At 41.3% G+C, this 20,914-nt stretch overlaps 1 protein-coding gene across 6 annotated transcripts in view; it reads left to right on the top strand.

Annotated features, from left to right (window-relative positions):
* Positions 1 to 17,744, top strand: part of LOC139444928 (SLIT-ROBO Rho GTPase-activating protein 1-like) — a 180,515-nt gene extending 162,771 nt beyond the window's left edge. For all 6 annotated transcript variants that reach the window (XM_071225949.1, XM_071225950.1, XM_071225948.1 and 3 more), the window contains 7 exons: positions 943 to 1,020; positions 5,629 to 5,763; positions 5,861 to 5,963; positions 6,191 to 6,394; positions 10,581 to 10,642; positions 11,853 to 12,036; positions 13,276 to 17,744. In XM_071225949.1, coding sequence (XP_071082050.1) covers positions 943 to 1,020; positions 5,629 to 5,763; positions 5,861 to 5,963; positions 6,191 to 6,394; positions 10,581 to 10,642; positions 11,853 to 12,036; positions 13,276 to 14,251 — 1,742 coding nt within the window. In that variant the 3' untranslated portion in view covers positions 14,252 to 17,744. The remainder of the gene's footprint in view (positions 1 to 942; positions 1,021 to 5,628; positions 5,764 to 5,860; positions 5,964 to 6,190; positions 6,395 to 10,580; positions 10,643 to 11,852; positions 12,037 to 13,275) is intronic.
* The last annotated feature ends 3,170 nt before the right edge of the window (positions 17,745 to 20,914 follow it).

Here is a 20,914-nt window from a genome sequence, read left to right as displayed (position 1 = left end):
AGTATGCTGGTTGAGTATGATGTATGGAGCCATGCTGGCTGTACTGCAGTATGCTGGTTCAGTATGATGTATGGAGCCATGCTGGCTGTACTGCAGTATGTTGGTTGAGTATGATGTGTAGAGCAGCAGTATCTTTACTGCAGTATGCTGGTTGAGCATGATGTATGGAGCCATGCTGGCTGTACTGCAGTATGCTGGTTGAGCATGATGTATGGAGCCATGCTGGCTGTACTGCAGTATGCTGGTTGAGCATGATGTATGGAGCCATGCTGGCTGTACTGCAGTATGCTGGTTCAGTATGATGTATGGAGCCATGCTGGCTGTACTGCAGTATGTTGGTTGAGTATGATGTGTAGAGCAGCAGTATCTGTATTGCAGTATGCTGGTTCAGTATGATGTGTAGAGCAGCAGTATCTGTATTGCAGTATGCTGGTTCAGTATGATGTGTAGAGCAGCAGTATCTGTATTGCAGTATGCTGGTTCAGTATGATGTGTAGAGCAGCAGTATCTGTATTGCAGTATGCTGGTTCAGTATGATGTGTAGAGCAGCAGTATCTGTATTGCAGTATGCTGGTTCAGTATGATGTGTAGAGCAGCAGTATCTGTATTGCAGTATGCTGGTTCAGTATGATGTGTAGAGCAGCAGTATCTGTATTGCAGTATGCTGGTTCAGTATGATGTGTAGAGCAGCAGTATCTGTATTGCAGTATGCTGGTTCAGTGTGATGTGTAGAGCAGCAGTATCTGTATTGCAGTATGCTGGTTCAGTATGATGTGTAGAGCAGCAGTATCTGTATTGCAGTATGCTGGTTCAGTATGGTGTGTAGAGCAGCAGTATCTGTATTGCAGTATGTTGGTTCAGTATGGTGTGTAGAGCAGCAGTATCTGTATTGCAGTATGCTGGTTCAGTATGGTGTGTAGAGCAGCAGTTTCTGTATTGCAGGTATGCACCACCAGGGAATTTTCCGAGTGTCCGGAGCACAGCTGGACATCAATCAATTCAAGAACACCTTTGAAACAGGTATGTTTGAAGCATAGACCTCACCTCAAGTAGCTAGGAAACTGGGAATCATGAAATTAATACAAGAATGAAAATAATGTGAAAAATGCGAATTCTCTTTGCTAGCATTAATATCTGGACATATTGGAGTATATTGTCACCTTGAAAAGAACCTTAGTTGACAGACAACGGATACCTATATCATAACTGCCATACTTTGAATCGATAAAAGTAATATTTGTTGTAGTTTGACAATTAAATGTCAACATATTGCTTCTGCGAGATCTCACGAAACCTCAACAATGATTTGTCGAATAATTGTTCCAGGCGAAAAAAGTATCCGACAATACAAAATAGTGCTATCGCATACCCCAGGTCATGGTTATTATTATTTTAAAGATTTTGACTTATCTACGGTCTCCAAATAGTTTAGTGCCAGATTTAGTGCTACTCACGAAGTGTCAGGTCAAGTGTGGTCAGTTTGTTTACGCGAGTTGAAAATTGATCAAACAGTTATGACAGTCTGGCAGTATGGCAACCTGGTCAAATAATCTTATCATTAGAAGCAAAATACTTGACTCCCATGTGGAGAAGATATCCAGTAACAGCAGTCATACTGAAGACAAATATGTGTTCATGTAAGTTCAAAGGTTTGAGCTAACGTGTGACACAACACTTTAACATTCTGTCGGCTGACTTGACCTATCTCACCTGAATAGGATATATTTGGAATGTCCTGCTCTTGTTTTCCTTGTTGTTGGGAAGAGGGAGAAGCTGTGATAACTGCTACAACATCACATCACAGACATCTTCTGTTGTTGTTTACTCACTAGCTGTAGCATTTCAAAAGAAGGGACACTCACATTAATATCATGACACATTTTGGGCTTGGGATTGCGACTCAATTTAATATGATGCGCATGAATCTGGTGATTTCCAGTTAACAGATGTGTGTGACTCAGGGGTCCGGAAAATTTAAAATCCCAATCGGACATTGGCATTTAGGCCACGCCCCCTTCAAATAGCGTATTTTAGTACGACTTTTCACACACATTACAAGTTTACGTATTCATAATATGATGAATTATGAATTGTTTCAATTTAAATTGTTTAATTCACCGGACAATTAATAACAAATAATATCATTTTAGATTTACATGGAAAACATACGTTTGTTTCTGTTATAATAAAGATCTGTTAACGTAGTGAACGGTCTAATTAATATTCATGAGTTATATTCATGAGTCTGCTCAAGTGTACGCGTTGTAACATTTGGATCGAGACTATTATCCCATATTTGGTTATCACGTGACCTCACGGGAAAAGGGTTTTTTTTAAACTAAAGATTTTTTTAAAAACAAGACAGATAATTTAATCACAAATACTAAAATATCGTTGATAGCAATATATATTTGAATACTTTTTTCATCTGTACTTAATTATTGACCATAAAAAAATTGGATATCGATCGTCCAAGAAAGCAAAATGGCGGTCAATCAAGATTCAATATACGACCAGCTATTGAAAACAATAAAATCTGCAAATCCTCATTGTATGTCAACCAAGTGAAAGTTGTTAGCCATGACTTACAAAATGATCATCCAGACTTTGAGGGTTTGGCAGATCCGCTCAACTGATCTGTATCGGTCGACTGGCTGTCGTCACGCTTTCGCTTCTTGTCTGAGGTTACGTATCGTAGCATTGAGAGGATAATGAGGTACATCGATGATGCAAGGTATTAATGTACAGTTGTAAACACCTTTCACTCAAATTAACAAGATGTTCTCAGTAATTAATCCTCGATTAATCAGTGTCAGCTCAGTTTATTGCCTATTACAGTGATTGACCGATTGGACTGTCATGTAGGTACGATGTATTTACAGCAATCAAAACAAACAAAGCTTGTCAGGGTAGTTAATCTTTATTGTGTTGCAACTGCAGATAGAAACTGCTCAGTCCTAACTGTTGATCATGTCCGGTCAAAATTTAAGAATGTCCGGACAATACTTCTTTTTTTTTCAAATGTACGGTAAGCAATATTTTAAAACGGACATTTGAGATTCCCAATCGGACATGTCCGGCGCATATGACGGTTTCCGGACCCCTGGTGTGACTGCTGATTTATGATTGGTCTATGTAAGTTCTTCAGCAGTGTTTGTGAGGCCTCTCACCTGTTTGGATGCTGTGTTAAGCTGGTTGAAGGGGGCACTGGCTGTCAAATCACCTTTCCTTAACATGCAAAGGGAAATAATTCAAGAGTCATTGTGATATATGGCCAGAAGTACATATTTTTTAAGAATCTAAGCTTATGTACAGTTTCTGCTATATTTTTAGTCATATTTCCTTTCTTAGGACATCAGGCTCATTGATTTACCCATCATCTTGGGGTGCAGTAAAGGGACATTACTGGTGTATGGTGATATTCTACTTGTTGCGAGTATTTTCATCACTTTGCATAAAGTTGGTGCAAGTTGCTCATACAAGAATTGTTGTCAATCTGTAAACCATATGATACAGAGAAGAAATAAAGAAAGAATAAGAATAAGAACCCCTTTTTATGTTTTGGTTGCCTAAAGTTGTTCTATTCATTAATGCTGGTCACATCTCTGATCTAGACATGGTGGTCACATCGCTGATCTAGACATGCTGGTCACATCTCTTATCTACACATGGTGGTCACATCTCTGAACTAGTTGTGGTGGTCACATCTCTGATCTAAACATGCTGGTCACATCTCTGATCTTAACATGCTGGTCACATCTCTGAACTAGTTATGGTGGCCACATCTCTGAACTAGACATGGTGGTCACATCTCTGATCTAGACATGCTGGTCACATATCTGATCTAAACATGCTGGTCACATCTCTGATCTAGACATGCTGGTCACATCTCTGAACTAGTTATGGTGGCCACACCTCTGAACTAGACATGGTGGTCACATCTCTGATCTAGACATGCTGGTCACATCTCTGATCTAAACATGCTGGTCACATCTCTGAACTAGTTATGGTGGCCACATCTCTGAACTAGACATGGTGGTCACATCTCTGAACTAGTTATGGTGGCCACATCTCTGAACTAGACATGGTGGTCACATCTCTGATCTAGACATGCTGGTCACATCTCTGATCTAAACATGCTGGTCACATCTCTGATCTAGACATGCTGGTCACATCTCTGAACTAGTTATGGTGGCCACACCTCTGAACTAGACATGGTGGTCACATCTCTGATCTAGACATGCTGGTCACATCTCTGAACTAGTTGTGGTGGTCACATCTCAGATCTAGACATGCTGGTCACATCTCTGAACTAGTTATGGTGGTCACATCTCTGAGCTAGTTGTGGTGGTCAATGCTCTGATATAGACATGCTGGTCACATCTCTGAACTAGACATGCTGGTCACATCTCTGATCTGGACATGCTAGTCACATCTCTGAACTAGACATGCTGGTCACATCTCTGATCTAGACATGGTGGTCACATCTCTGAACTAGTTGTGGTGGTCACATCTCTGATCTAAACATGCTGGTCACATCTCAGATCTAGACATGCTGGTCACATCTCTGAACTAGTTATGGTGGTCAATGCTCTGAACTAGTTGTGGTGGTCACATCTCTGATCTAGACATGGTGGTCACATCTCTGATCTGGACATGGTGGTCACATCTCTGATCTGGACATGGTGGTCACATCTCTGATCTAGACTAGTTATGGTGGTCACATCTCACATGTGGTCACATCTCTGAACTAGTTGTGGTGGTCACATCTCTGATCTAGACATGGTGGTCACATCTCTGAACTAGACATGCTAGTCACATCTCTGATCTGGACATGCTGGTCACATCTCTGATCTAGACATGGTGGTCACATCTCTGATCTAGACATGGTGGTCACATCTCCGAACTAGATATGGTGGTCACATCTCTGATCTAGACATGGTGGTCACATCTCTGATCTAGACATGGTGGTCACATCTCTGATCTAGACATGGTGGTCACATCTCTGATCTGGACATGCTGGTCACATGTCTGATCTAGACATGGTGGTCACATCTCTGATCTAGACATGGTGGTCACATCTCTGATCTGGACATGATGGTCACATGTCTGATCTAGACATGCTGGTCACATCTCTGATCTAGACATTCTGGTCACTGGTCACATTTCTGATCTAGACATGCTGGTCACATGTCTGATCTAGACATGCTGGTCACATCTCTGATCTAGACATGCTGGTCACTGGTCACATCTCTGATCTAGACATGCTGATCACATCTCTGATCCAGACATTCTGGTCACTGGTCACATTTCTGATCTAGACATGGTGGTCACATCTCTGAACTAGACATGCTGGTCACTGGTCACAGCTCTGAACTAGACATGCTGGTCACATCTCTGATCTAGACATGCTGGTCACACCTCTGATCTAGACATGCTGGTCACATCTCTGAACTAGACATGCTGGTCACTGGTCAAATCTCTGATCTAGACATGGTGGTCACATCTCTGATCTAGACATGCTGGTCACGGGTCACATCTCTGCTCGACATGTTGGTTGTGTAGGATACTTGGAGTAGTCAGGGTTCTGCAAGATAGAGTTGTGTATGGATTTCTTCCTATGTTTAGGTGAAGATGCCCTGATTGACGTTGTGGACTCAAGTGACATCAATTCTGTTGCTGGGGTTCTCAAATTGTACTTCAGGGAGCTCCGAGAGCCACTGTTCCCACTGCACCTGTTTGAGGAGCTAGTTTCCTGCACGCGTAAGTTGTACACTTAGCTACTTTTTAAATCTGAACACTTCAGACAAGGATCTATGACTTTATTTGTTTTGATATTGTTCCATGTCTGACATTGTAGGTGAGGAAACAAGCCGCCGTGTCGAGAGGCTGCGAGATCTCCTGAGCACCCTTCCAAGATGTATCATCATTGTCATGCGATATCTATTTGCCTTCCTTAACCAGTGAGTCCAAGATATGCTATTATCTATTGAAACTGGGCAGTAGGGTAGCCTTGTGGTTAAAGCGTTCGCTCGTCACGCCGATTCATAACATGGGTACAAAGTGTGGAGCCCACAATGTGGTGTCCCCTGCCGTGATATTGCTGACATATTGCTAAAAGCTGCTTAAAACCAAACCCACTAACTCACTCTTTGCAGCAAAAATGTATTAAGCCCACGTTGTGTTCCAGCTTATCAGAGTACAGTGATGAAAATATGATGGATCCATACAACCTGGCCATCTGCTTTGGCCCGACCCTCTTGCCCATCCCGCCTGACCGAGACCAGGTATCCTTCCAGGGCTCTGTCAACGAGATCATCAAGACCATCATCACTCACCAGGAGGAGCTGTTCCCCAATGATGGCGGAGAGGTGTATGAAAAGTGTATTCTCGGGTACGTGGAGGTGTATGAGAAGTGTATTCAGGGGTACGTGGAGGTGTATGAAAAGTGTATTCTCGGGTACGTGGAGGTGTATGAGAAGTATGTCAAGGCTACATTGAGGTGTACAAGAAGTGTATTCACAGGTACATGGAGGTGTATGAGAACTGTATTCATGGGTTCATGGAGGTTGTTGAGAAGTGTATTCACGGGTACGTGGAGGTGTATGTGAAGTGTATACTCGGGTACGTGCAGGTGTATAAGAAGTGTATTCACGGGTACCTGGAGGTGTATGAGAAGTGAATTCACTGGTACGTGAAGGTGTATGAGAAGTGTATTCACGGGTACGTGGAGGTGTATGAGAAGTGTATTCAAGGGGACGTGGAGGTGTATGAGAAGTGTATTCACGGGTACGTGGAGGTGTATGAGAAGTGTATTCACGGGTATGTGAAGGTGTATGAGAAGTGTATTCACTGGTACGTGGAGGTGTATGAGAAATGTATTCACGGGTACATGGAGGTGTATGAGAAGTGTATAAACGGGTACGTGAAGGTGTATGAGAAGTGTATTCACGGGGACGTGGAGGTGTATTCACGGGTACGTGGAGGTGTATGTGAAGTGTATACTCCGGTACGTGCAGGTGTATGAGAAGTGTATTCACGGGTACGTGGAGGTGTATGAGAAGTGTATTCACGGGTACGTGGAGGTGTATGAGAAGTGTATTCACGGGTACGTGAAGGTGTATGAGAAGTGTATTCACGGGTACGTGGAGGTGTATGAGAAATGTATTCAAGGGTACATGAAGGTGTATGGGAAGTGTATTCACGGGTACATGGAGGTGTATGAGAAGTGTATTCACGGGGACGTGAAGGTGTATGAGAAGTGTATTCAAGGGGACGTGGAGGTGTATGAGAAATATATTCAAGGGTACGTGAAGGTGTATGAGAAGTGTATTCACGGGTACATGGAGGTGTATGAGAAGTGTATTCACGGGGACGTGAAGGTGTATGAGAAGTGTATTCACGGGTACATGGTGGTGTATGAGAAGTGTATTCATGGGTACATGGAGGTGTATGAGAAGTGTATTCACGGGGACGTGGAGGTGTATGAGAAGTGTATTCATGGGTACATGGAGGTGTATGAGAAGTGTATTCACGGGTACATGGAGGTGTATGAGAAGTGTATTCATGGGTACATGGAGGTGTATGAGAAGTGTATTCACGGGTACATGGAGGTGTATGAGAAGTGTATTCACGGGTACATGGAGGTGTATGAGAAGTGTATTCATGGGTACATGGAGGTGTATGAAGTGTATTCACGGGTACGTGGAGGTGTATGAGAAGTGTATTCACGGGTACGTGGAGGTGTATGAGAAGTGTATTCACCATTATGTGGAGGTGTATGAGAACTGTATTCATGGGTACGTGGAGGTGTATGAGAAGTGTATTCATGGGTACGTGGAGGTGTATGAGAAGTATATTCACGGGTACGTGGAGGTGTATGAGAAGTGTATTCACGGGTCCGTGGAGGTGTATGAGAAGTGTATTCACTGGTACGTGGAGGTGTATGAGAAGTGTATTCACCGTTATGTGGAGGTGTATGAGAACTGTATTCATGGGTACGTGGAGGTGTATGAGAAGTGTATTCACGGGTACGTGGAGGTGTATGAGAAGTGTATTCATGGGTACGTGGAGGTGTATGAGAAGTGTATTCACGGGTACGTGGAGGTGTATGAGAAGTGTATTCACTGGTACGTGGAGGTGTATGAGAAGTGTATTCATGGGTACGTGGAGGTGTATGAGAAGTGTATTCATGGGTACGTGGAGGTGTATGAGAAGTGTATTCATGGGTACATGGAGGTGTATGAGAAGTGTATAAACAGGTACGTGGAGGTGTATGAGAAGTGTATTCACGGGTACATGGAGGTGTATGAGAAGTGTATTCACGGGTACGTGAAGGTGTATGAGAACTGTATTTATGGGTACATGGAGGAGTATGAGAAGTGTATAAATGTTTACGTGGAGGTGTATGAGAAGTGTATTCACGGGTACGTGGAGGTGTATGAGAACTGTATTCATGGGTACTTGGAGGTGTATGAGAAGTGTATAAATGTTTACGTGGAGGTGTATGAGAACTGTATTCATGGGTACATGGAGGTGTATGAGAAGTGTATAAATGTTTACGTGGAGGTGTATGAGAACTGTATTCACGGGTACATGGAGGTGTATGAGAAGTGTATTCACGGGTACATGGAGGTGTATGAGAAGTGTATTCATGGGTACATGGAGGTGTATGAAGTGTATTCACGGGTATGTGGAGGTGTATGAAAAGTGTATTCATGGGTACGTGGAGGTGTATGAGAAGTGTATTCACCGTTATGTGGAGGTGTATGAGAACTGTATTCATGGGTACGTGGAGGTGTATGAGAAGTGTATTCATGGGTACATGGAGGTGTATGAGAAGTGTATTCACGGGTACGCGGAGGTGTATGAGAAGTGTATTCACGGGTACGTGGAGGTGTATGTGAAGTGTATACTCCGGTACGTGCAGGTGTATGAGAAGTGTATTCACGGGTACATGGAGGTGTATGAGAAGTGTATTCATGGGTACATGGAGGTGTATGAGAAGTGTATTCACGGGTACTTGGAGGTGTATGAGAAGTGTATTCACGGGTACGTGGAGGTGTATGAGAAGTGTATTCACTGGTACGTGGAGGTGTATGAGAAGTGTATTCACCGTTATGTGGAGGTGTATGAGAAGTGTATTCACGGGTACGTGGAGGTGTATGAGAACTGTATTCACGGGTACGTGGAGGTGTATGAGAAGTGTATTCATGGGTACATGGAGGTGTATGAGAAGTGTATTCACTGGTACGTGGAGGTGTATGAGAAGTGTATTCACCGTTATGTGGAGGTGTATGAGAACTGTATTCATGGGTACCTGGAGGTGTATGAGAACTGTATTCATGGGTACGTGGAGGTGTATGAGAAGTGTATTCACGGGTACGTGGAGGTGTATGAGAAGTGTATTCATGGGTACATGGAGGTGTATGAGAAGTGTATAAACGGGTACGTGGAGGTGTTTGAGAAGTGTATTCACGGGTACATGGAGGTGTATGAGAAGTGTATTCACTGGTACGTGGAGGTGTATGAGAAGTGTATTCACCGTTATGTGGAGGTGTATGAGAACTGTATTCATGGGTACGTGGAGGTGTATGAGAAGTGTATTCACGGGTACGTGGAGGTGTATGAGAAGTGTATTCATGGTTACGTGGAGGTGTATGAGAAGTGTATTCATGGGTACATGGAGGTGTATGAGAAGTGTATAAACGGGTACGTGGAGGTGTATGAGAAGTGTATTCACGGGTACGTGGAGGTGTATGAGAAGTGTATTCACGGGTACGTGGAGGTGTATGAGAAGTGTATTCACGGGTACGTGGAGGTGTATGAGAAGTGTATTCATGGGTACATGGAGGTGTATGAGAAGTGTATTCATGGGTACATGGAGGTGTATGAGAAGTGTATAAACGGGTACGTGGAGGTGTATGAGAAGTGTATTCACGGGTACGTGGAGGTGTATGAGAAGTGTATTCACGGGTACGTGGAGGTGTATGAGAAGTGTATTCACGGGTACATGGAGGTGTATGAGAAGTGTATTCACGGGTACGTGAAGGTGTATGAGAACTGTATTTATGGGTACATGGAGGAGTATGAGAAGTGTATAAATGTTTACGTGGAGGTGTATGAGAAGTGTATTCACGGGTATGTTGAGGTGTATGAGAAGTGTATTCTCGTGTACGTGGAGGTGTATGAGAAGTGGAGGTGTATGAGAAGTGTATTCACGGATACATGGAGGTGTATGAGAAGGGTATTCATTGGTACGTGGAGGTGAATGAGAAGTGTATTCACGGGTACGCGGAGGTGAATGTGAAGTTGAGATATATGAGCCATGTGCAGGACACAATGTTGGTGTCATGATGTGCATACTGAGAAGTTGCAATGTCTCAAACCAATGGGGTTATGTCTTTACTCTTGTCACCATGAGATACTCGTAGATACGGAACTGAATGTTATTGGGGACCCCTACTGTTCTTCAAGCAATTTAACAGATCAATATTTGCATGCCATGCCAACCAGTAGGTTAAACGACTGAGGGCAGAATTCCTCCACCTAGCAATATTTACCATGTGGTTCTGTTTCAGGGACAACTCCAATGACACAGGCGAGGATGATGAGACAAGCTCTATACCCAGTGACGAGGAAGGTGAGTTGTCGGGGTCACTCACTATCATCATTGCCTCACACTTTCTACAGGCTCTCATTTAACAGAATTCTCTGTCTGCAATCATGAAGCATTATGGAACTCACCAGTTCAAATGAAGCACGCTCACTTTAATTCAATACCATTCCTACACGAACAGGTTTACTAGATGATGACATCACGATGTGTCCACTTGTGTAAACCCTAACAGCTGATAACTATCTCCCAAAATTAGGTGGCCATTAAAGAAAATAATCATACTCAAGAAGTTGTTCACCGCCAGTTTTTCTTTAGTTCTCCGTTAGATTATATGTAACATTTTGAAACTCAATAAGTTTTTGAATAATTTTGGTTTGGTCTCCGTAGTTTTGTTTTGCACAAATGAAACAATGGTTCCAATGTGTCCTTGCTAGCTAATGTAAGGAACAAGAAATAGATCGGAATTGTTCTTATTGGGTCAAATCTTCTGAAAAACTACTGATTCCCCTGTTTGCATTGGGTATTTGATATTTCAGGATCCATTTGCGGTAAGGAGGGAGTCGTGATAGTCATAGTGCCAACAATCAGCTGTTTTCTTTTGTTCACTTGCATGGCAGATTTATTTTGTTTGTTTTTTTGTTTGTATTTTTTCACATGTAATTGCCAACTTGATCACACCTGTTGCTAAATCATTCACCAACAGAAGCTTTATAACATGCATGTCTGCAATTAATGTTGAGTTGTATCTAAACTTGTTACGTGAGAGGATAAAGTGTACGATGTATCAATGATGTACATTGCAGTACTCGTGTGCAGAGTGTCAGACAGATGCAGCTGACTAGGGCGGTTTCTAGATTGTCAAGCTTACCCCATAGTGTATGACCTGGTTGATTAGAATGACAAGCCTGGAGTAGAAGTAGTCATTTAGATAGACAAATAACTCATTTCGTCTGTGTCTACCTTACCATGACAATTTGTGGCTTTAACTGGAACAACATCCCATTTCTCAATATTTTCAGGATGTAAATTGGTTGAGGGACATGATTTGATGGTATGTGATTTGACAAATTCCTGTCATTCAAGTCAATGACTCTATGTTAAGTAACTGGCATTCTCTGCTGCTTATCATTGAAACAGAAATTATGAAAATATACCCATAATTTATCAGTAAAAGATGAATTAGCTTATTTGGTTAATATTAACAGATTTGTCACCAGAATCTCTCTCTTCATAGAACCTGATCTTCTGGAGGCAACAGCATTGTATGACTTTGAGGGGCGCACTGGGCGGGAGCTGACCTTCAAGAAGGGAGACACGCTAATCATCTACAACCAGGTGTCAAATGACTGGTGGGAGGGATGTTGTCACGGCCAGGAGGGCCTCATCCCCGATAAGTACATCTCTCTTGTCAAACAGGGGTATGTATAGAGGGCCTCATCCCTGATAAATACATCTCTCTTGTCAAACAGGGGTATGTATAGAGGGCCTCATCCAAAAAAAATACATCTCTCTTGTCAAACAGGGGTATGTATAGAGGGCCTCATTCTCGATAAATACATCCTCCTAGTCAAACAGGGGAATGTATATAGGGCCTCATCCCTGATAAATACAGCTCCCTAGTCAAACAGGGGTATGAATAGAGGGTCTGATCCCTGATAAATACAGCTCCCTAGTCAAACAGGGGTATGAATAGAGGGTCTCATCCCTGATAAATACAGCTCCCTAGTCATACAGGGGTATGTATAGAGGGCCTCATCCCTAATAAATACATCTCCCTAGTCAAACGGGTATGTATAGAGGGCCTCATCCCTAATAAATACATCTCCCTAGTCAAACGGGTATGTATAGAGGGCCTCATCCCTAATAAATACATCTCCCTAGTCAAACAGGGGAATGTATAGGGGGTCTCATCCCTGATAAAAACATCTCTTTTGTCAAACAGGGGTATGTATAGAGGGCCTCATCCCTGATGAATACATCTCTCTTGTCAAACAGGGGTATGTATAGAGGGCCTCATCCCTAATAAATACATCTCTCTTGTCAAACAGGGGTATGTATAGAGGGCCTCATCCCTAATAAATACATCTCTCTTGTCAAACGGGTATGTATAGAGGGCCTCATCCCTGAAAAAATACATCTCCCTAGTCAAACGGGTATGTATAGAGGGCCTCATCCCTAATAAATACATCTCTTGTCAAACAGGGGTATGGATAGAGGGCCTCATCCCTAATAAATACATCTCTTGTCAAACAGGGGTATGGATAGAGGGCCTCATCCCTAATAAATACATCCCCCTAGTCAAACAGGGGTATGTATAGAGGGCCTCACCCCGGATAAGTACATCTCTAGTCAAACGGGTATGTATAGAGGGCCTCATCCCGGATAAGTACAGCTCCCTAGTCAAACGGGTATGTATAGAGGGCCTCATCCCAGATAAATACATCTCTTGTCAAACAGGGGTATGTATAGAGGGCCTCATCCCTAATAAGTACATCTGCCTTGTCAAAGAGGGGTATGTATAGAGGGCCTCATCTCTGATACAATCTCAGTACAATACATGTCAAACTATGGTTGTTATATTACAAAGAAGATATTGTCGCTATTTATAAGCTAACCTGCAGTCTGTACATTCTATAAAATGTGCTTGTATTATGCAGGTCTATTGACGAGCCCAAGAGTTTGAGCAGCGAGGAAGGGGACAAGACCAGCTCAACCCAGTCCTTACCCACCAAGCCCCCCATCCGACAGTCCAGTGAGGAGACCTCGGTCATCATTGACAAGCCTGTCGAGAAGTCTGTGTCACAGCCCAACATCATCGTGCGAGAGACTGACATTATTGATGTGGACACTACCACAGTGTCACAACCCTCCACCCCTAAAACAAGTGTAATTACATCCAAAGTTCCTAGTTTAACTAGTGTAGAAGAAGTAGAGTGTCCCCCTGGTGGGGGTGATGCACCAAAGGAACTGAAGAGACAGGTGTCTTCCCCAGATTCCACAGCAGATGATATATCTGTGGATATTGACAATGCTCTAGAAGAAGTGATGGCAGGGCTCAAGTCCTTGGAGATGCAACAGAGGTCTGCCAAGAGGATGAGTTTGCCTGTTGTCAAGGCCAAGCAGACTCCCAAGCACACTCCAGACCTAGTGTTGGATCTGCCAGAGGGTTCCGACTCCCCACCTTCACAGGAGAGTAGCGAGCCAGATAGTCCCACAATAAGTGCTGCTGAAACCTTTGCTAAATCAAATCAAGGAACTTTGAAGAAAGCTAGTTCTATGCCACGCAACATATCAACCACAAATCGTATGAATCTGTCTGAAGACTCTGAGAGAGGAAATAACTCTGATCATCCTCCACCGCCACCATTATCAACATTTAACTCAGGTGGAATAATCCGGCGTGTTCAGTCGACTTCACCTGCCATACGCTCAAAATCTGTCACAGACGCAAAATCCGATCTTCCTGCATTGGTGGGTATGAGCCCGGTTCCTCCACCGGTGGCAGAGAAACCAAAACCACCTGTCAAGGCCAAACCGTCGGTCATGAAGAAGCCGGGGAGATCACCGGAGGTAGCAAGAAAATTTCCCAAACCTGATTCTGCTCAAGATTCCCCAACTAAAGTGCTGAAGTGATGCCCCACTATATTATTTTTACAGAATCCTACCTAAAGCATGTTTTATCTTCATACCTCGCCTGGTGCAACTTGATACCTGTATTCATCCAACTGGAATGTACTGTGTGTTGACTCTGATCATGGAGTCGGATGAACAGCCTGATGGAATGACAATGAGTTTCTACAATGATCTGATTCCCAATGTGGTAGCACAAATCTGGTGTTACAGGCAAACATACTGCCCTTGACATGACTTGAGTGTGATATATTACTTCCATGTTATATTTCTGACATCACAACTTGTTCATCACTACTTGATCTGTCGACAAGCCTTGCAACATTATCACAGGGTTTAGAGATTCAGAGAGACTCATGCTGGACTTTGTACTGTGGTGCACGAAGACTGTATGCAGTCACACGAAGGCATGTTTCATCAGCAGTCTTCCATGCAGTTGCACAGCACTTGTGACACTACAGTGATACTTGAGTTACTAGTTGCAGAAAGACTGGTGCATTTACAAAATGTTTACTTACTCCTGAATCTGATGCAGAGACATAACTCTGCTGCAAGCAGAAATAGAACTGCCTCGTGCAGGCACAGAACTTTCACAGGAGCAGGTTTGCTGAGCCATGAACCTTGAGTCAGGAGGACCTTGCTGACCAGCCAGCTGACTGTACCGACCAGCCAGCAGGGATATTAAGCATGACTGGCTGCGGGGCTATGTGCTCGATGCAGTGTGCATCTTGTGTTGTCTGCTTTTGAGTCTTGCCATTTGTAGGAGGCAACGGGACCTCCTGTTGCATGTATGATATACTTTAGTAGCAAGGCACTAGTAGTCTTCTGTCAGCCAGTAGTAGGGGCAACATGGTTTTACATGTTACAAATATGAATGATGTCATTTAACTGAAGATCACTTTTCTTCATGATACAACACTGAAAATAGAGATTAGATGTCCTTAGTTTTCTAAATTGGCAAAACTATTTTCACCTCCCGATTTGGAGTTACAGAATCTACAAATGAAACCTTTTGTAATTTTTTTGTTCCCTTTTTCAATTACCATCTCATTTTGCCGTGATAAACAATGCTGAGCAGATCAAGATGAAGTTTGGTTTCTCAACTGAAATATTTCTGTAGCAATCACATGTTAGTTACATGCCTTGCTTTTTAAAGTACCGGTATGGAGAAAGATGATTTTATTTATTTATTTGAAAATATCCTGTGATATGTGCTATCATGATGCTGTTAAAACACACTGATTTAATTTAGTTACTATTCCAACTTGAAATGTTTTGGAATGAACTGAAAGAAGAAAATCAAAATCTGATTTGATGCCATATAATCTTCAGCGAATTTTGATTTTGAATTGCTTCTTTTTGATATAAAGGTTATACAAATTGTCCTGTCTTGCATGAAACAGGATACAATGAGAATCTGTTTATCCCTGACATACTAAGCCAGAATCCTGCAATTATAATCTTTCCCAGTATTTGTGTGAACAACATGAACCCTTTGATCTATTTCAGTTAGTTTTGGATGTTTTTAGTCTTGTAACAATAATTTGTTAGCTTGTTTATTAAGGTGTTTGTTCTTATCAATGTGATGAAAATGATTATTTTTATATGAGGGTGTTACAGTCTGCATGCCATGGAGCTGTTTACATTCATGCCAGCTTAGTTTTAAAGTTCACAGCTATAAGGTCAATTGAATAAATTGGAGTAAAAGCAAAACATTATTACCAGAAATATTCAAAATTTCAGCTTGAAACATCTGGCACAGTGTACTTACATTATTATGCCTACTTTACATGATTTGAAAATTGAACATGTTAAGCCATTGTATATAAGTAATTATCAGAATTAATCCAGGCTATTATTCTGAAATACAGATAATACCCTGTTAAGCCACAACAGAGATGTACTTGCTTATTTTGGTGACTGTCTAGACTCTGGTTGGACATTGTGACCAGTCTGATGCCTTTGGGGAACTGTAATTCTACTGTCATCCTGTTTTAGTAATATGATGACCTTGATCCTTGGACTGGTACCAACGTCTGCAGTATCATTTTCTCTTTGGTTCTTGTCATTATTAACCAGACTTCAATAATTTCCAGAAGTGTGGAAACTACAAGAATGCTGACATGGAACTATGTGATTAATAGTTGTGATGCAAAGGATGGAATTTACTTATGTAAGTAATTGATGTTTCATGCAAGCTAACTGCAAACTATGCTGAAGTTGCAAGTGTGACATGTTGTATTTGTACTGTCTTGAAAATAGGTCAGCTCAAAGGAAATGTCTTTCTTTTAAATCAGCCTTATAGCAATTACTGGGTGTGAGAGCTAAATGTAGACTAAGACTGAGCGGTAGCATTAAATACCAATTTCATATTATGATTTTAACCAGATTTGTAACAAAAAAAGTTGATATGATTAATTTCTATTTTTTGAAATTCTGTGTCAGAAAAATGATCTAAAAAATAACAGGCTGTATAGATGCCATGTTTTTTCTAATGTCATTCTACATATTATTCTCCTGGACATGTCTTCCATATCATTGTCAAACTACTGGTTAGTTAGGCTGTATTATCACATGGATATTGTCAGAAATTATATTGTACCAACTTGCCAAACTTGTTTGATTTTGTCGGATTAGCTGAGTCTAAAACATTTCATCTGAGCTGATATCAAAGTTGAACAATGGCAGCAATCTACAATTCATGCAGAAGTTCAATTCTTGTGAAGTTGATATAACTATACCGATTTTGTCATTGTTTTCCTCTTTTATTTGACTATTTTGTTGCTATCATTGGTTTCTTGTTTGGTATTTGTTTCACTCATTTCTTCCAGTTTTATTCATTCCATTGTGTTTGTCAGCCGTTTTATTAGCGAGTTTTATTCTTTCCTCATTCTTCAAGTACTTGAGGATCGACAAAGTAGTTCATTTTGGTCTCCCTTAAATAAAAATTTAAATTGCTTTAAAGAATGATTTCTACATGGTTATATTTTCTTCTTTTTTGTGTGCATGTTTCAGGACAAAAGTCATGGAATCTTTTAATTGTAAATGGTTTTGTTTTAGTGGTTAAATATGTGTGTAGGTTGGGAGAATAATGTGAAATTGCTGGAAGTCAACTTTGTGTTAGGAGCAATGTGCAATTGTTTTAAAGGGACTTAACCTTTCTATGAATGTACATAACTTTAAGTAATATAAGTGAACATCTTTAATAGCAATTTCTGCATGTAAGTCAAAGATGGGTAGTTCATCAGCCTATTATTGTTTAGGACTTGTATCATTATTTTCATCTCATTCTATTTTTGTCTGATATTACCAAACAGAATTGAGAAGTGGGGATGCCTCATGTTGATGTAGTCACATTAGAGCTGAGTGTAATGAGAAACGTGGACAGTGTAGAGTTGTCTGTGTGTCTGTACGTTGCGGTGTTCGGCCGATCGGCTTGTCTCAAGTGTACCTGATAAACATGATGACATTCTCAGAAATATAATGGGAAAATTTGTTCAGTGAGTTTTGTTTGTGTTTTTATAATGCATAATTGAAACAAATGTATTGCCTATACCAGTCAAAGTATCATTTTCGTTAAGTACACAATTACTTGTAAGATTGAACCTGCAGTAGTTTCAAACCTCTGCCTGAGTTGAGATTGTCTGGATGAACCAGTACATAACACGACACATTTTGCCAGTTTAGTTACCGGTTGTAGTAGTTTGACTAGGAGCTAACGACCCATTCTCCGCATGAGGAATGGGACAGGATAGGAAAGCCTGTAGTGATACAGGTCTCGGACATTTACCATTTTGGTGAAACCCACGAGCACGGGTATGGTACTGACAAACCTAGAAACATAATCGGGGTGAACATGGATTCGAACCCACAATTATAGGAACAAAACTTATTATTGTTGATAATTCTAAGAATTCTACCTCTATTACATCATTGCCAAATTCTGTACTTTGGCTGCAATCACACCATAACTAATTCTTCACATTTTCAACAGAAGTCCTCTTCACTGTCAACTGCACACAACCAGTTGTCGCCGTAGTAGCACCGATCAGCTTAAAGGTCTTCTGTGTGCAGAGGCAGGAAAACCTCACGTCTTTACAAACATCTACCAACTAGTGGCAGATGAATGGGCCTTTTGATGTAATAGAGGAAGCATTCATACAATTATCACTTTTATTCCTATAATTTTTCGAATCCTCTACCTCAATTACATCATTGCCAGAATGTACCTAGGTATCTTTGATTCCACATATTGTTAGTGGTTTCCAAATCTATTAGGTATAACTGACTATTGAATCACCTCAAGAGGACCTGACTACACGTAACATACAAATACATGTATACCCGGAACACTTAGTTTTAGACACAGTAAAATGTTATGCTATCATGGCTTCCCAGCCTTGTCTACCATATACGTGTTGGAAATAATGCACACAAATACATCACAACATTTGATTCTCTCATGAGTTAAATTTGTATGTGAGCTATTTCAAATGTCCCGACAGTAAAGCTTATTTCCCTATTTTTTTCATTTCCGGTATCTTTGTCACTCCGATTGTGATGTCACTTCCAGTCAATCAGATATCAAGCTTGTGACTTCAGGCTTGATTCAGCTATAGCCCTTGATGTATTATGTACACGGTAGTTCAGAAGATCAAAAGGTTTACCTACCTTCTGAGGTTGGTGATGTCGGCTCATCATTTCCCTCCCCCCACCCCCCCTTAATGGATTGAGCTGCCACAATAGAACCTAGGGTGTAAATCCATTCTTGGTCTGGTTGGACATCACGCAGGTAAAAGTTGGTGAATGTCTTGTGTGAGCCCTACTGACAGCTTGATACTAGCTGTTCTACCAAGATGGTAGTCCAGGACGCAAGACTCATAGCCAAGGCTACTATTTCGTGGGTTGAGATGCAAGTATAGGTGAAGAATCTTGGGCTCAACGATACTTCCGGCTAAAGTAGATTTGAGCCATCCTGCCACTGTGGCTTTGGTAATGTCTAATGCCCCCCTTTTACTCTGACCACAAATATCCCGAATCACCCCGAATCAGAAACTTTTGAAATTTGTGATTCATCCAATAATGCAAACTTTCGTTGAGAATCAGTAGGAGGTATGATGCAGTTACGACAAACGTACAACAGAGTTACGAAAACTAATCAAGTTTAAAAATATGAAGAATGCCAGGAATGGGTTAAGAACATACAAATTACAAGATTCATGTAAGGATCATGCACAAATTGTAAGAATCACCTACAACCAAGTTACGATTATATGCTGAATGCATGTATGAATGCAGGACAATCGCAACAAACAAGACGACTAATATGACATATATACGAATAGTTTGCGAAAATTGGTACTTTTCCTGACACTTCGGCATGTTCTTGGGTCCTGAAAGGCTGGCCAACCCATCATTTCCACCATGGAGGTTCAACTGAGAGCATGTGTTGCTCTGGTCCTGGTCCTTGGGGAGTCGTGTTGTTCTTACTAAATTCTTACATGATTTGTAGTTGACTCAGGACAGGATGTTTTTCGGGTTGAGGACAAGATTTTTCAGGAGCGACGAATCGCTAAGAATAGCCAGGAATGCAAAGGAATTGATTACGAAGCTGTTACAGAACATAAGAATTAATTATGAATAGATTACGATACAGCCACGAAATAGCAATTCGGGGATAAAAACTTTCTCGCCGATTCGACAAACTCCCGCGAACTGTACAAAAGTTTGGGAATCAAGTAAGACTCATTTAAGAACTTCAAGAAATGATAGAGATTTATCGATGAACATGATAAATTTCTTATTCGGGGTGATTTGGGATATTCTTGGTCTTAGTGAAATTGGGGCATTAGTCAGAGAAAGTCTTGCAGGAGATGAACAGTCTCCTGTGTGCATGAATAGGACAAAGGAGGCGGTCTGGATGATCAACCATTGGGGCTAATAAAAAACAATCACATGAGTATTTAATATACTAAGTTCCAAAAGAAACGCACATTTCATGTTGCAACTTCTGATCAACAATATAAAAAATGTTATTTATTTGCACAAAAGACACACACTGATAGAACTAGAAAGTGTTTTTACTCGTAAAAACATATGTCTCCCCCCACTCCCCTAACCCCCATTCATTCGTTTACTTCACGTTAAACCCCATCTCTTCATTCCCACCCTCCATTACTAAATAACAGAGACAAAAATAGAACTCCTAGAACTTTCAAACAACTAATGGGCACCACTTCAGCGTCTAATCAACACCACTAATCCCTCAATCATTTACCCACCTGACAGTGTAGTCATCTAAGTAGCACAGTTTTCTTGTTACAGAAGTATTTGTAGAAAATCCACTTAAAGTACTAATAGAGTTTGGACACAAATATATTAATATCCCCAACATATCAGAAATGATGTAGCAATGTTATATGGCACAAAGGAAAGTCTCTGTGATGTAATTGCCCGTGTATCTGACTCTGCAGGTCTTCTACATAATGAAATATGTGATGTCATGGAAACTGTAATAGCAAGGCACCACACCAGCTCTCTGATGTGAAAGATCCTTGACATAAATATGGTCAATAACAGTTTCTTTCCTGGTAGTGGACACTTCAATCAGCTGCGTGAAGGGTTCTTGCAGAGGAGGTTGCGCTTTGTTTGTATTGAGGTCAATGT

Source organism: Haliotis cracherodii, unplaced genomic scaffold, assembly GCF_022045235.1.
Source record: "Haliotis cracherodii isolate W230 unplaced genomic scaffold, xgHalCrac1.p SCAF_6, whole genome shotgun sequence".
NCBI lineage: Eukaryota > Metazoa > Mollusca > Gastropoda > Lepetellida > Haliotidae > Haliotis > Haliotis cracherodii.
Note: the sequence above shows the minus strand (reverse complement) of the source record. Positions and strands in the feature narration are given on the sequence as shown.